The 14,116-nt window shown below is 36.1% G+C and overlaps 1 protein-coding gene across 1 annotated transcript; it reads left to right on the top strand.

The window, feature by feature from the left end:
* Nucleotides 1-722: 722 nt before the first annotated feature.
* Nucleotides 723-13,717, top strand: LOC149174785 (cysteine-rich receptor-like protein kinase 10). The gene is made up of 7 exons (XM_089420961.1): nt 723-1,492; nt 8,087-8,304; nt 11,637-11,770; nt 12,001-12,211; nt 12,293-12,536; nt 12,860-13,010; nt 13,352-13,717. Exons 1-7 carry the CDS (start codon nt 723-725, stop codon nt 13,715-13,717), a joined length of 2,094 nt encoding a protein of 697 aa, XP_089277087.1.
* The last annotated feature ends 399 nt before the right edge of the window (nt 13,718-14,116 follow it).

Here is a 14,116-nt window from a genome sequence, read left to right on the forward strand (position 1 = left end):
CAATTAAAGCAAAAATTTATATTATTATTATATTAATTATATAAATTAATATAAAATTAATTTATATTGATTATTATATTAATCATATTAATTATATAAATCATATTATTAATTTATATTAACTAGTTTAAATCATATGTCGGCCTTTTTCTATGAATTTAGGGTTCTTGTATTTATTTCCAGGTCGCATTCTCTTCTCTCTCAATATTCTCTCATTCCTATTCTTTCTATTTGTCCTGATGATGGACCCCTTTGGGGTTTGAAACGTTGGCAAAATGAACTAAGAACTGTGGTTAATCCGGATCATGAATCAAAAAACGCCCACAGAAGTCTAAAATCTAACAATATATATACACTTAATAACACAATAATGACTGATTAAATTTTATTTTAAAACAAACAAATTTATCCCCATTCTATAAAACTCCTCCGGAAATTAATACCAATATAAATATCGAGATTTGAATTATTTTAAATATATATATATAAGAAAAAGTAAATAAAGAAAATCCAGGTTATACATTAATTTCACTGCGCATAATTCACACGTCCTGGCACACTTGACCTCTTGGTTTCCAGTCACCGGGATTCCCTTTTTGAGTGAGTAAGGTGACGTCAGACCAAGATATTTCAATTATAAGTATTGATGGGTCGCGCAGTATGAGGTTCTTATTGATTAACAAGATTCGCAGAATAGCATGAATTTTTGTAGCAGCACTGCTATGTCTATGCGCGGTCTCCACTGTACGACGACAATCAGAATCGTAACGAATATGAACTTTCCTGCCAAGGATTCTGCAGCCTCTCTCTTGATCGGCCAAACAATTAACCTACTCTACTTTATTATTCTTCTGGCCTTCATCAATATTACTCTTCGTGGACAGATTTGCAAAGCAGTGACAGAGACGCCCACAACTGTATGCGATAGCGGCAACTATACAGAAGACACTACGTTTAAGCGCAATCTGAATACTCTCTTTGATAGTCTTGCTCAAGGGGTGAACCAAACTGGGTTTAACACCTCTGTTTCTGGCGGAGTATATGGCCTCTTCCAGTGCAGGGCAGACATAACAGTCGACCAATGCTACACTTGCTGGCAATTGGCAAGGACTACCATCCTACAAAATTGTGGGCAAAACGTTGGCGGTCGTACTTGGCCTTTTCACTGCTTCTTACGTTATCAAAACTACAGTTTCATCGGAATAATGCAGACAAATGCTGCGGTTCATCCCCCGGAGGGATTTGGCGGGGACACGGGTGTCTTTATCCCGGCTGACTTTCAAGCGTCTGCTAAGAATCTCTTAAACAAATTGTTACGGGAAGCAGCAAATGACACGAAACGATCTGCTTACGGTACTGCCCTAGACTCGTTTTCTCAAACGATTTACGGTCTGGTCCAGTGCACCAGAGATCTAAGCGGAGACGACTGCAACACATGTCTAGCCTTCTTAATCAATAACATATTCACATCTGATCCGACTGCAGGAGTTCAGTATTGGAGCCGAAGTGTTGAAATTATAATTTCAACTGCAGTGAACAGAACAGCAGCAGCTACTTTATTCATTTATCGTGATCCGGCGCCCCACATTTTCTCCCGATCTTTTATGTCACCGCCATTACCATCTTTTCACTCTTTAATTATTTTTGAGTTCCCGAAGGATGAAGATCAGATACAACACTACATCATTACTTCTCAACAACCATATTAATGAGCAGAACGGCTGAAAGAGAAAAGAACCAGCCTCGAGCCGACGTAGCATTTATCAGTCATAGATTTCATCACCATCGACTCAAGAAATACAGCAAAAGATCAAATCTGTTAATCATGAGCAGCAGAGACTTCATCAGAAAGTTAAAGCGGTGAAGACTCTTTCCCGCACTATAAATAGAAACAGAAACAGAAGTAGAAAACAGATGAAATAGATTGAAAGTCCTTTTGTAACACACAGCAGTGTAGAACAAGAGAGTTTTTTTTGTATTGCACAGCAGTGCTGAAATTTTCTGAGATAGTTGTTTTGTGGAACTGAAACGTTCCTGTTGTAATCTGTTATGAAGATCCCTCTATGTGAGGAAGACTTAGTTTTATCTGTTGGTTTATTTTCATAAATAGAAGTTTCTTTCTGTGCGTTGTTGTTACACCAAAAGTTATTTTGTCAAAAATTTCCTGTTGCTGTTACACCGTAAGTCGAAAAATACTTGACGTCAAAAGTTACGTTGCTGCAACACCAAAAATTTACGTTGCTGCAACACCACGAACAGCAACTGAAAAAATTTACGTTGCTGCAACACCACGAACAGCGTTGCTGCAACACAAGTTACAGCAACTGAAAAAAAACTGTGTTGCTGCAACACCGTTTCCAGAGAACGAATTTTTCTGTTTTTCTGAGTTAAAAACAGAGTATTTTTCTGTGTCAAAGACAGAGTATTATTTTGATCAGTTTTTGATCCTGAGGCAAAGTAGAGTATTATTTTATGCTCTGTTCTTGTGTTTTTGAATTATCAGAAAACATAGTATTGCTCTCTGTTCATATTTTTGTTGTTTCGGAATTTATCAGAAAATTCTCAACAGTGGAAACTGAGGATTTTTCCACTGTATTTTGTTTGGAATAACCAGAAATTCCCGACATGGTATCAGAGCTTGTCTAGGCTCTTTGAAGACATCAAAGAAGCTGAAAGAAGATTTTTTGCTGCAGCAAATTATCCAGCAGAGCGAAAACGCTGTCAAGGTATTTTTCAGATTAGTTTTTTGTGTAGCTGCTGAAGACAATTAAGTGATTTTTTTTACAGTCAAGTATTACAAGAATGGCCAACACCAGCGTGGGTATGTTTAATACCCAGCTCCCACAGTTCAATGGGAAAAATTATGACTACTGGGCAATAACCATGAGAGCCGTGTTTTCCTCACAAGATTTATGGGAACTTGTTGAATATGGATTTGAAGAGCCAGCAAATGAAGAAGAGTTTATTGGATTAACTCAGGCAGAGAAAGAGTTGTTGAAGAGTAATAAGAAGAAGGACTCAAAAGCCCTTGTATTCTTATATCAAGCAATGCATGAGAGTGTGTTTCCGAGGATAGCAGCAGCCAATACATCCAGAGAAGCATGGCAAACTCTCAAAACAGCCTATCAAGGCATGGAGAAAGTGAAGACATCAAAACTACAGTTGCTGAGGAAAGATTTTGAGAACCTGCGTATGAAGGAGTCAGACAATATTGACTCATTCTTCACACAAGCAATTGGTTTTGTCACACAGATAAGGTCTCATGGAGAAACTCTTGAAGAAAGGAGGATTGTGGAGAAACTATTGAGGTGCCTACCCTCAAAGTTTGATGTGATTGTCACCACCATAGAAGAGACAAAGGATCTCTCAAATTTTTCAGTTGATGAACTTCATGCATCACTGATAACACATGAGCAGAGGTTGATTAGAAATGAAAACTCATCTCTAGAGCAAGCATTCAAGACCCAGATGCCATTTGGAAGAGGAAGAGGTCAAGGCAGAGGAAACAAGAGAGGAAGAGGCAGAAGCCAATACAGAGGCAGAAGAAACAGTCCAGCAAATGTTCAAGGAAGAGGCAGCAATCCAAATCAGAACCAAGGCCATGGCAGCAGTCAGCAAAGTGGACAACATCATGCTCAAGGACAAAGGTATGAAAAATCCAATGTCCAATGTTATTAATGTAAAAAATATGGGCACTATGCAAATGAATGTAAGAAAAAGCAGCATGATATGAGTAATAGATCTAGTGCAAATATCACTAGAGAAAATATCAGTCAAGATAATGTGTTGTTAGTTTGTAATATGGCTGAAACAAACAGTGAAGATATATGGTTTCTAGATTCTGGTTGCAGCAACCATATGACAGGAAACATAGCCCTGTTTTCTGCTTTAGATCAGAGTGTGCAGTCACAAGTCACACTTGGGACTGATAGTAAAATTTCTGTTATGGGAAAAGGAGAAGTTAAAATATTTACAAAGAAAGGTGAAAAGAAAACCATAGCAGATGTTTATTATGTTCCTGGAATGAAGTGTAATCTCTTGAGTATTGGACAGCTTGTTCAGAAGGGTTACAATGTTCTCTTTGAGAATGATGTATGCACCATCATGGACAGATTACCCAGCAAACGTTGTATTGCTGAAGTGAAGATGACAAGGAACATGATGTTCCCTCTCAGAATAAGGGCAGATCTGAAAAATAAAAAAGTAATTGCAACAGTAACACAAGAGGCTCTCCAAAGTGTACCAAAGGATGAAAATTGGTTGTGGCATTTGAGATTTGGACATCTCAACTTTGGAGGTCTTAATTTGTTGAGTAGAAAAGGAATGGTAAGAGGATTACCATTGATAGAAAAGCCAGACAGCCTTTGTGAAGGTTGTATATTGGGAAAACAACACAGAGAAAGTTTTCCAACTGGGAAAAGCATAAGGGCAAAAACACCTTTAGAAATTGTCCACTCAGATTTATGTGGACCGATGCAAGCTCCATCACTTGCAGGCAGCCAATATTTTCTAACATTTATTGATGACTTTACCAGAAAGACTTGGGTTTATTTTCTGAAGAATAAGAGTGAAGTGTTTGAAAAATTCCAAAATTTCAAAGCACTTGTAGAAAATCAAAGTGGGCTGCGTATCAAGGTTTTGAGAACTGACAGAGGAGGTGAGTATATCTCCAAAGAATTTTTACGTTTTTGCAGAGAAAATGGAATTCATAAGCAATTTACAGCAAGGTACACCCCGCAGCAAAATGGAGTTGCTGAAAGAAAAAACAGAACAATCATGGATATAGCGAGGAGCATGTTGAAGGCAAAGCATTTGCCAAATGATTATTGGGCTGAAGCTGTACACTGTGCAGTATATATTTTGAATAGATGTCCTACAAAAGCAGTGATGAACAAAGTGCCACAAGAAGCATGGAGTAGGAGAAAACAAGGAGTCACCCACATGAAAGTTTTTGGTTGTGTGGCTTATGCACACATTCCAGATCAGCTAAGGAAGAAATTGGACAGCAAAGGGGAGAAATGTATTTTCATTGGATACAGTGAAGAATCCAAAGCTTACAGGTTATATATCCCATCCACCAAGAAGTTTTTTGTGAGCAGAGATGTTCAATTTATTGAAGAGGAAGCTTGTGATGGAAGCATAGAGAAAACAATTAATGTTAAAAACTGTTTGTCTCATGATGATGATGATGAGGAGTTGGCTGAAACACATCCCCAAACAGCAGCGCCAACAACAGAACAGCAAAAGACACCCTTGAGGAGAAATGAGAATGCTTCTCCAAGCACACCACAAGGAGGAAATTCAAGTGCATCTACAAGCACTTGCACACCGAATGAAAGAGGTAAGAAATTCAGAAATTTAAGTGATATTTATGATGAAGGAATGAATTCCCTGTTTTCTTTGTATTGTCATGTTGATGACCCTGTTTTGAAGATGCAATTAAAGATAAGAAATGGATAGAAGCTATGGATGAGGAGATGAATGCCATAGAAAGAAATAAGACATGGGATTTAGTTGATCTACCAAAAGGTAAAGAAGTCATTGGAGTTAAATGGGTCTACAAGACCAAGAGTAATGCTGAAGGCAAGATAGAAAGGCATAAGGCAAGACTTGTTGTCAAGGGATACAAGCAGCAATATGGGAGAGATTATGAGGAGACTTTCGCACCAGTTGCAAGAATGGAAACAGTAAGAGCAGTGTTGTCCATAGCAGCACAAAACAAATGGAAAGTTTACCAAATGGACGTGAAGTCAACATTCTTGAATGGAGTATTAATGGAAGAGGTTTACATCGAGCAACGTCTAGGCTATGAGAAGAAAGCCCAAGAGCACAAAGTCTGCAGATTGAAGAAAGCTCTTTATGGGCTGAAGCAAGCGCCAAGAGCATGGTACAGTAGGATAGATTCCTATCTACTGGAAAAAGGATTTGAGAAGTGTGAGGGAGAACCCACTGTTTACATCAAAGAAAAAGACTGTAAAATTTTAATTGTTGTGTTATATGTTGATGATGTGATATTTACAGGTAATGATGACTACCTCATTGAAAATTTAAAATTAGTCATGAAAGAAGAATTTGAGATGACTGACATGGGTTTGCTGAGATACTTCTTAGGAATAGAAGTAGATCAAAATAAAAATGGAATTTTTATTTCACAGGCAAAATATGTAAATGAAGTGTTGAGCAGATTTAACATGCAGGACAGCAAGGCAGCAATCACTCCCACAGTGATGGGATTAAAACTCAGCAAAGAGGACAGCAGCAAAGATTTTGACCCTAGTGTGTACAAGAGCATAGTTGGCAGCCTCATGTATTTGACTACAACTAGGCCAGACATAATGTATGCTGTTAGTTTAATTTCCAGATTCATGGAGAAGCCAAAAGAAACACATTGGCAGGCAACAAAGAGAATTTTGAGGTATGTTAAAGGTACAAAAAGGTATGACATATTTTATACTGTTTCAGAATGTTCAGATTTAGTTGGATACACAGATAGTGATTGGGCTGGAAGTGTAGATGACCGGAAAAGCACATCTGGTTACATTTTCCACATAGGTTCAGGAGCCATTTCATGGGCTTCCAAGAAACAGCCAATTGTGGCATTGTCTACCGCAGAAGCAGAGTATGTGGCAGCTACAGCAGCAGCATGTCAAGCGGTTTGGATGAGGAGAATGTTGAGAAGTCTATGCCAGGAGCAGGCAACAGCAACAGTTATTTTTTGTGACAATAGCTCAGCTATTGCATTATCCAAGAACTCTGTATTCCACAAGAGAACAAAACACATAGACACAAAGTTTCACTACATCAGAGAATTGGTGAACAATGGAGAAATCATTTTACAACATTGCAGGACTCAGGAACAGGTTGCAGATATTCTGACAAAGCCATTGGATCAGAAAAGTTTTGAGTTTTTAAGGAAACTTCTGGGTATGACTGATAACCCAGCAGTTGAAATTAAAGGGGAGTGTTGAAATTATAATTTCAACTGCAGTGAACAGAACAGCAGCAGCTACTTTATTCATTTGTCGTGATCCGGCGCCCCACATTTTCTCCCGATCTTTTATGTCACCGCCATTACCATCTTTTCACTCTTTAATTATTTTTGAGTTCCCGAAGGATGAAGATCAGATACAGCACTACATCATTACTTCTCAACAACCATATTAATGAGCAGAACGGCTGAAAGAGAAAAGAACCAGCCTCGAGCCGACGTAGCATTTATCAGTCATAGATTTCATCACCACCGACTCAAGAAATACAGCAAAAGATCAAATCTGTTAATCATGAGCAGCAGAGACTTCATCAGCAAGTTAAAGCGGTGAAGACCCTTTCCCGCACTATAAATAGAAACAGAAACAGAAGTAGAAAACAGAGGAAATAGATTGAAAGTCCTTTTGTAACACACAACAGTGTAGAACAAGAGAGTTTTTTTTGTATTGCACAGCAGTGCTGAAATTTTCTGAGATAGTTGTTTTGTGGAACTGAAACGTTCCTGTTGTAATCTGTTATGAAGATCCCTCTATGTGAGGAAGACTTAGTTTTATCTGTTTGTTTATTTTCATAAATAGAAGTTTCTTTCTGTGCGTTGCTGTTACACCAAAAGTTATTTTGTCAAAAATTTCCTGTTGCTGTTACACCGTAAGTCGAAAAATACTTGACGTCAAAAGTTACGTTGCTGCAACACCAAAAATTTACGTTGCTGCAACACCACGAACAACAACTGAAAAAATTTACGTTGCTGCAACACCACGAACAACGTTGCTGCAACACAAGTTACAACAACTGAAAAAAAACTGTGTTGCTGCAACACCGTTTCCAGAGAACGAATTTTTCTGTTTTTCTGAGTTAAAAACAGAGTATTTTTCTGTGTCAAAGACAGAGTATTATTTTGATCAGTTTTTGATCCTGAGGCAAAGTAGAGTATTATTTTATGCTCTATTCTTGTGTTTTTGAATTATCAGAAAACAGAGTATTGCTCTCTGTTCATATTTTTGTTGTTTCGGAATTTATCAGAAAATTCTCAACAGTGGAAACTGAGGATTTTTCCACTGTATTTTGTTTGGAATAACAAAAAATTCCCGACACGAAGCTGCATACTTCGTTATGAAATATATACCTTCTATAATTCGTCCGTGCTTCCAGCAGTCCCTGTGGAAGGTTCAGCTAATCATACACAGATCAAGTATTCACAGAAAAGAACCCACATAATTTTAGGTATTGTGGGTGGCCTGGTTCCGGTGTTAATCATATGCGCGTTCGAAACTGGGAGAAGACTGAAGTCCGCTCAATTTCGAAGGGGATACCAAGGTATTGCTTCACATGAATATATGAACCCGTAGGTATTGCATATTATTGAAAGCTCTCACACACCCATCTAAATTCGTTGTTTGATAGAGTTTTCAAATTTCAATACACCTTTGAATAAACAGGTGGGGATGGTTTTGTTTTTCTAAATAATATAGGATAAAGAACAGCCTGTTTAGTTAATGTATTTAATTCATTCTGTGTATTGTGTAAAGGTTTTTGGTTTGAAATTTTAGGGATAAAATTTCAGTTATGTTAAGATTTGTGTGGTTAAAAGCTTTAAGTGAATTGAATTTTATTGCTTAAAAATTCTGGGCAGCAGCTGCTCAATCCATAACAGATTAAGAATGTCAATTAGTTCAAAATTCACAGAATTTAATTTAGCAATTACATTTGTTTTTATTGAAATTCATAAATTTTTCAAAAACTAAAATTAACTCTTTAGGATTATGAGTTAATAAGGTTCAAAGAATCTGGAAATTTTGGTTAATCCTTCAACTAGAAGAACATAAGTGTATGGCCATTGAGAGCAATGGCCAGAGATATGGTTGCACCTTAATTCCATCCTTCCAGGTAAAATTGGACCGCGATCTGCCTCCACTCAAACTCTGATGTTTCTCTATTCTCCACGATTCTACCATAATCCTAATCTCGAGCGTCGACGGGCTCGGGCGAAAAGAATAGATATTGCAGAGTTGTAGCAAGCCCTTATGGTATATTTCCAAATATGATATGATGAATCATCACATATAAGATACCATACAATATAATGGTATATAGGTGAGCACAGTCTGCGAGAATAGATTATTAAAGAAAATAATAGTTGTGAATGAAATACACGAATTATGCCTCTGAGAAAACAGAGCATACGTTCATCCAATTTCAGAGAGAAAATTTTAACTACATCTTGAACAACATCAAAAATCCCCTGTTCAACTCCTTTTGAACAACATCAAAAATACCCTGCTCAACTCTGTTTTCTAACACAGTGAAATGCCCTGTTTCAGTTTTGTTTCCTATCTGGAAAAACAACACCCTTTTTGTTCTGTAATTATCTCGCCTCCGCCTTGGCTCCGCATGCGAATATCTTCAGAAATCTTATATAACATACACTCTACATATATTGACAAACCGGCCAAAACAGAGTTCTGCAAACGCGTTCAATTAAATAAGATATCCGTCACTGTTATTCAATAACCTCTGGGGTACAGTTTTTAAGCGTAGGCTAAATAGCAGACATTTTAGTTCAGAAAAGTTGGCTTTTTGGGTAGATTTTTAGTTAAATTTGGTCGGAATTAAAAAAAACCTAGGTTAAGGTTGTTAGGTTGTTTAGGAGGGGATTTCATAAAGCAGGTTATAGTGGTCAAATTGTAGAATTTGGGATGCCGCCCATTTTAATGATAAATCTGATGGGAATTAAAAAAAATCTAGGTTTCGGATTTTAAGTTGCCTAATTTAGAGTGCCCAAAAGATTTTAATAACCAAGTTACAGTTATCAAATTGTGAAATTTAGAACATCCAATTTTAATGACGCTGAATAAAACACTAAAATTTAGAATTTTGCAATTCAAAAATTGCTAACCAAAAATTATTTTGGAATTTATCCCCTCATGAACTACAGCATGAACTACTCTCTTTACCTGCCTTTAAGCTCTGGTTACACACACCCTGAACAACTCTCTTTTCATACGCAGTAAACAGAAAGAAAAAAAAAAAAAAAAAAAATCGCAGTGCTGCGTGCATGCCGGCCATTGAAGGAGAAAAGTACACCGGTCAAAACTTCAATTAATTATGCGTCGCTCCCGCCTTTAAAGGGAGGAATCTGACTCTCCTTGCCTACCCCTAAGCTCTCGTTATACACGCAGCCTGAAAAAATACACAGCAAACAGAAAGTATAAAAAAGAAAATTTCGCAAGGCTGCGTGCATGCCAGCCATTCAAGGAGAAAAGTACACCAAAACTTCAATTAATTATACGTCCCTTCAGCCTTTAAAAGAAGCAAATCTTGTGACAGGATACCAATATTTCCTGAACTATTTATCAATTAATACACGGGTAGTATAACAATGTTTTTTAAGCTATTTAGGCATTACGGACAGTATATGGCATCAGTTAGATTTGGTATTTGCTTAAATCTAACTCATAACATACACTATCCTTGCATTAATCACTGAATAGCTCAAAAACTATTGATAATCATTTTTTTGGTAAACAACGAGCGGCAGGTTTATTGAGAATAAATACTGTATTGGGATTATTCTCAACTTAATTTTAGTTCCAAATATTTAATAAATCTCAAAATTCATCTCTTTAAATCTATTTTCTCAAAATATTCTCAAATTTTGCAGCGTTTTCCGTTTCTAAACTATCTCTCCATTAATATACTGGGTAGTATATCAATATTTTTTGAACTATTCATCCATTAATGCACTCGGCAGTATATACCATCAATTACATTTTGTACATGCTTAAATCTAACTGATAACATATAATACCTTGGAATAAGTTAAATAGCTCGAAAAATATTGATAACCATTTTTTTCAATTTTTTATAAACAAGGAGTAACATCTTTATCAAGAATAATGCTGTAGTTTATTTTTTTGTCAGGAAAATCATAGAAATTATGGCAAGATTTTGATAAAATTCGGCCTTTTTTCTTTTTTTAAATCCAAGTTACAGCTGTCAAACTTCAAGATCTTGAGTGCCCCAGAGGTTTTTGACTGTGCTGCATCCCTCTCCACCATAGAAAACATGATTCAAACACTATACAAAATTTTTTGAATTTTTTTTGACTTTTAATCTTTAGGACAATTCCTCCACCTCCATATATTTCTTGGAAAATAAAAACTGTATTAAGATTATTCCCAACTTAATTTAATTACCAAACGTTTAATACTTCTCAGAATTCATCTCCTTAAATCTATTTTCCCAAAATATTCTCAGTTTCTGCCGCTCCCTCCCTATAAATATTTATTTTTATGAATAAAAAAATACTTTATTCGTTTCCAAGATAAAAATACACTATTTTTATCGAGGTCCATTAGATTTGTTTAAATTCTAAATTTCGTAAAATATTTAAAATTAAGAAACAAAACACATACACACAAATTTTAATATTTCTCGAATTTGATAGTTTTTTTAATATTTTTCAAATTTGATAATTTCTTATTAATATTTCTGGATAAATTTCAACCTATGCTTATTATATATTAATACAGCGCTATATTACACTTTTATTGTCATGGTAAACCTCGTTATCTTCCATGGTAACCAAATATATTATTTTATTTTTATATTTATATTTTCTAACATAACTCTGTGTTTTCGTTATACAGGACATGAGGAGGAAAGCACACTAATCAATCGTGATCGACTCATAGTATTTACAATGGAAACATTGATAGCTGCTACTAAAAACTTTGATGATGGTAACAAGCTCGGAGAGGGAGGTTTTGGTCCTGTCTATAAGGTAACATGGGCTAAGAAAGCTACCACTTGTCTTTTTTACAGTTTTAAATTATAATGAATATGGGGTGTTTACAGTTTTAAATTATAATGAATATGGGGTGCTCTCATCGCACTAAGCACCTTTGGATGCAGCTTCCTAGCCTGAAAACAAATATATTGCACGCAGACAATTAAGTTTAAATGCTTTACAAAAGTTTCATACGGATATTTTTTCTTGTTTGAATCGTTCAGGGAACTACTCAGGATGCAAAAGAAATAGCTGTGAAAAAACTGTCTCTAAAATCTATGCAAGGGAGGAAAGAATTTCTTAATGAAATTAACCTTCTGGCCAAAATTCAACATAAAAATCTTGTGAATCTACTAGGCTGTTGCGCAGAGGGGTCAGAAAGGTTGATTGTCTACGAGTATTTACCCAATAAGAGCCTTGACACAATCATATTCGGTAAGTGGCTTCCATTTTATTATCTATGTACATACCAAACATTAATGTTCAAAGAACACTTATATTTAATCCCATTCACAGATACAGATCCAAACAAACGCAAAAGGCTTGATCGGCGGAAGCGTTACAACATCATAATGGGAGTAGCTCGTGGGCTTCTCTATCTTCACGAGGATTCTCCGCTGCTGATTATTCATCGGGACATTAAAGCAAGCAATGTGTTGTTGGACGAACAACTGAATCCAAAGATAGCAGATTTCGGGTTAGCAAGACTTTTCCCTGAAGATGAAACTCACATCAGCACAAGAGTTGTTGCTGGAACTTAGTAAGATTTCAATACAACATCGCTCTCATACACTGTCAATGCATATGCTTTACTCATGCTGATTTTATTTCAAGAGGATTCACAGTATTGTAATTGTACTGTATGACATCTTTGTTTTCCTTGACACTATTCTAATTGTAAATTATGCATCTTTGTTTTCTTTTTCAAGAATTGCATTTTCAGTTAAGCTTTTACTTTCTAAGATTTACAACCACAATTGCTTTGCTCATAACTGATGCTTATACAGTTTGTTTGTTTGTTTTTTTTTTTTTTTTTATCTTCCCGCACTATGTAATCTTTGACATTTTACATTGGATATGCAGCGGGTATATGCCACCAGAGTATGCTATGCGGGGACAATTATCTATGAAAGCTGATGTTTATAGCTTTGGCGTTCTTCTCTTGGAAATCATCACGGGAAGAAAGAACACGGATTACAATCTGTCGCCTGAAATGCAGATTCTTTTAGGATGGGTGAGATAATGTTTCCGTCGTATCCTGAATTCAGCATATTTACTTTAATTTAATTATATCAGCATATTACTTTAATTTAATTATATCAGGTTCTTCATACCTATATAGTTTTGTCTAGAATTCTTTTAGTACAGGTAAGAAGGTAAGAAATCGTGTTTTTTTATATAGTATGAAAGTTGTTAGGTACGAAATTTATTGAAATTCAACCTTGTCACTTAACTATTAAACTAACTTGGTCACCTAACCATTAAACTACATCTTCAAAACCGTTCTTACAAAACATTTACACTAGCTAGGATTTCACCGCCCATCTTGTGTATATGTCCGTTGTGTTAATGCAGGCATGGAGATCATACGATGGAGGAAATATTATGCAACTAATTGATCCAGCCATAATTGAAACGTGCGATGAGCAGCAAATGTTGAAATGCATTCAGATTGGACTTCTGTGTACACAAACCGAATCCCATCTTCGTCCAGCGATGTCTACGGTCACTTTGATGCTTTCAACTGATTCAGTGACTCACTTACCGGATCCCACAAAGCCTGATTTTGTGAGTTCCTATCTTTCCCAGACCACCAAGATGACCAGTTCTGGATCGCCACATGCGTCTGCAACTGCATCTTCTTCTGTGTCATCCGCTCACACTCGTTCGGCTCCTGCATCTAACGCCAATGATTCCGTTAGTGACTTGGTAGATAGGTAATGCAAAACCTGCGGTTCAAGCAAGCGAGAAATTGCAGGGAATGCTTTAACATTAATTTAGTATATAGCATGTTTAATGAAGCAAGGTATGGAACAGATTTAAATGCAAGTTGCCAAGATGCTGTGTGTGGGAAAAGTCTGTTGGGCAAACGCAGAGAGAAATAAGTTGTATTTATCTATGTAAACACAGTTTTATTTATTACATTTATTGATTTATGATAATTAGGTTTTTGAAATTTTAAGTTATCATTGATTTTTTTGTTGTTGTTATAAGAATTAGGTTTTTGAAATTTTAAGGTTTTATTGATTTTTTCCTTGTTATTTAGAAGAGTAATTAACTTATAAAATTCGGAAGAGTTATGTATAGACAATTTTATTTAAAGTTGCTTATTTTAAACTT

This window comes from Pinus tabuliformis, chromosome 4_1 (genome assembly GCF_031772625.1).
Source record: "Pinus tabuliformis cultivar Carrire ecotype Pingquan chromosome 4_1, CPIR1, whole genome shotgun sequence".
In the NCBI taxonomy this organism is placed as follows: domain Eukaryota; kingdom Viridiplantae; phylum Streptophyta; class Pinopsida; order Pinales; family Pinaceae; genus Pinus; species Pinus tabuliformis.

Coding starts and splice junctions, on each gene's coding strand:
- LOC149174785 (XM_089420961.1), top strand. CDS start 723: ATGTCTATGCGCGGTCTCCACTGTACGACGACAATCAGAATCGTAACG. Junction 1,493..8,086: donor GATCCGACTGCAGGAGTTCA/GTATTGGAGCCG, acceptor CCCGACACGAAG/CTGCATACTTCGTTATGAAA. Junction 8,305..11,636: donor ATTTCGAAGGGGATACCAAG/GTATTGCTTCAC, acceptor TTCGTTATACAG/GACATGAGGAGGAAAGCACA.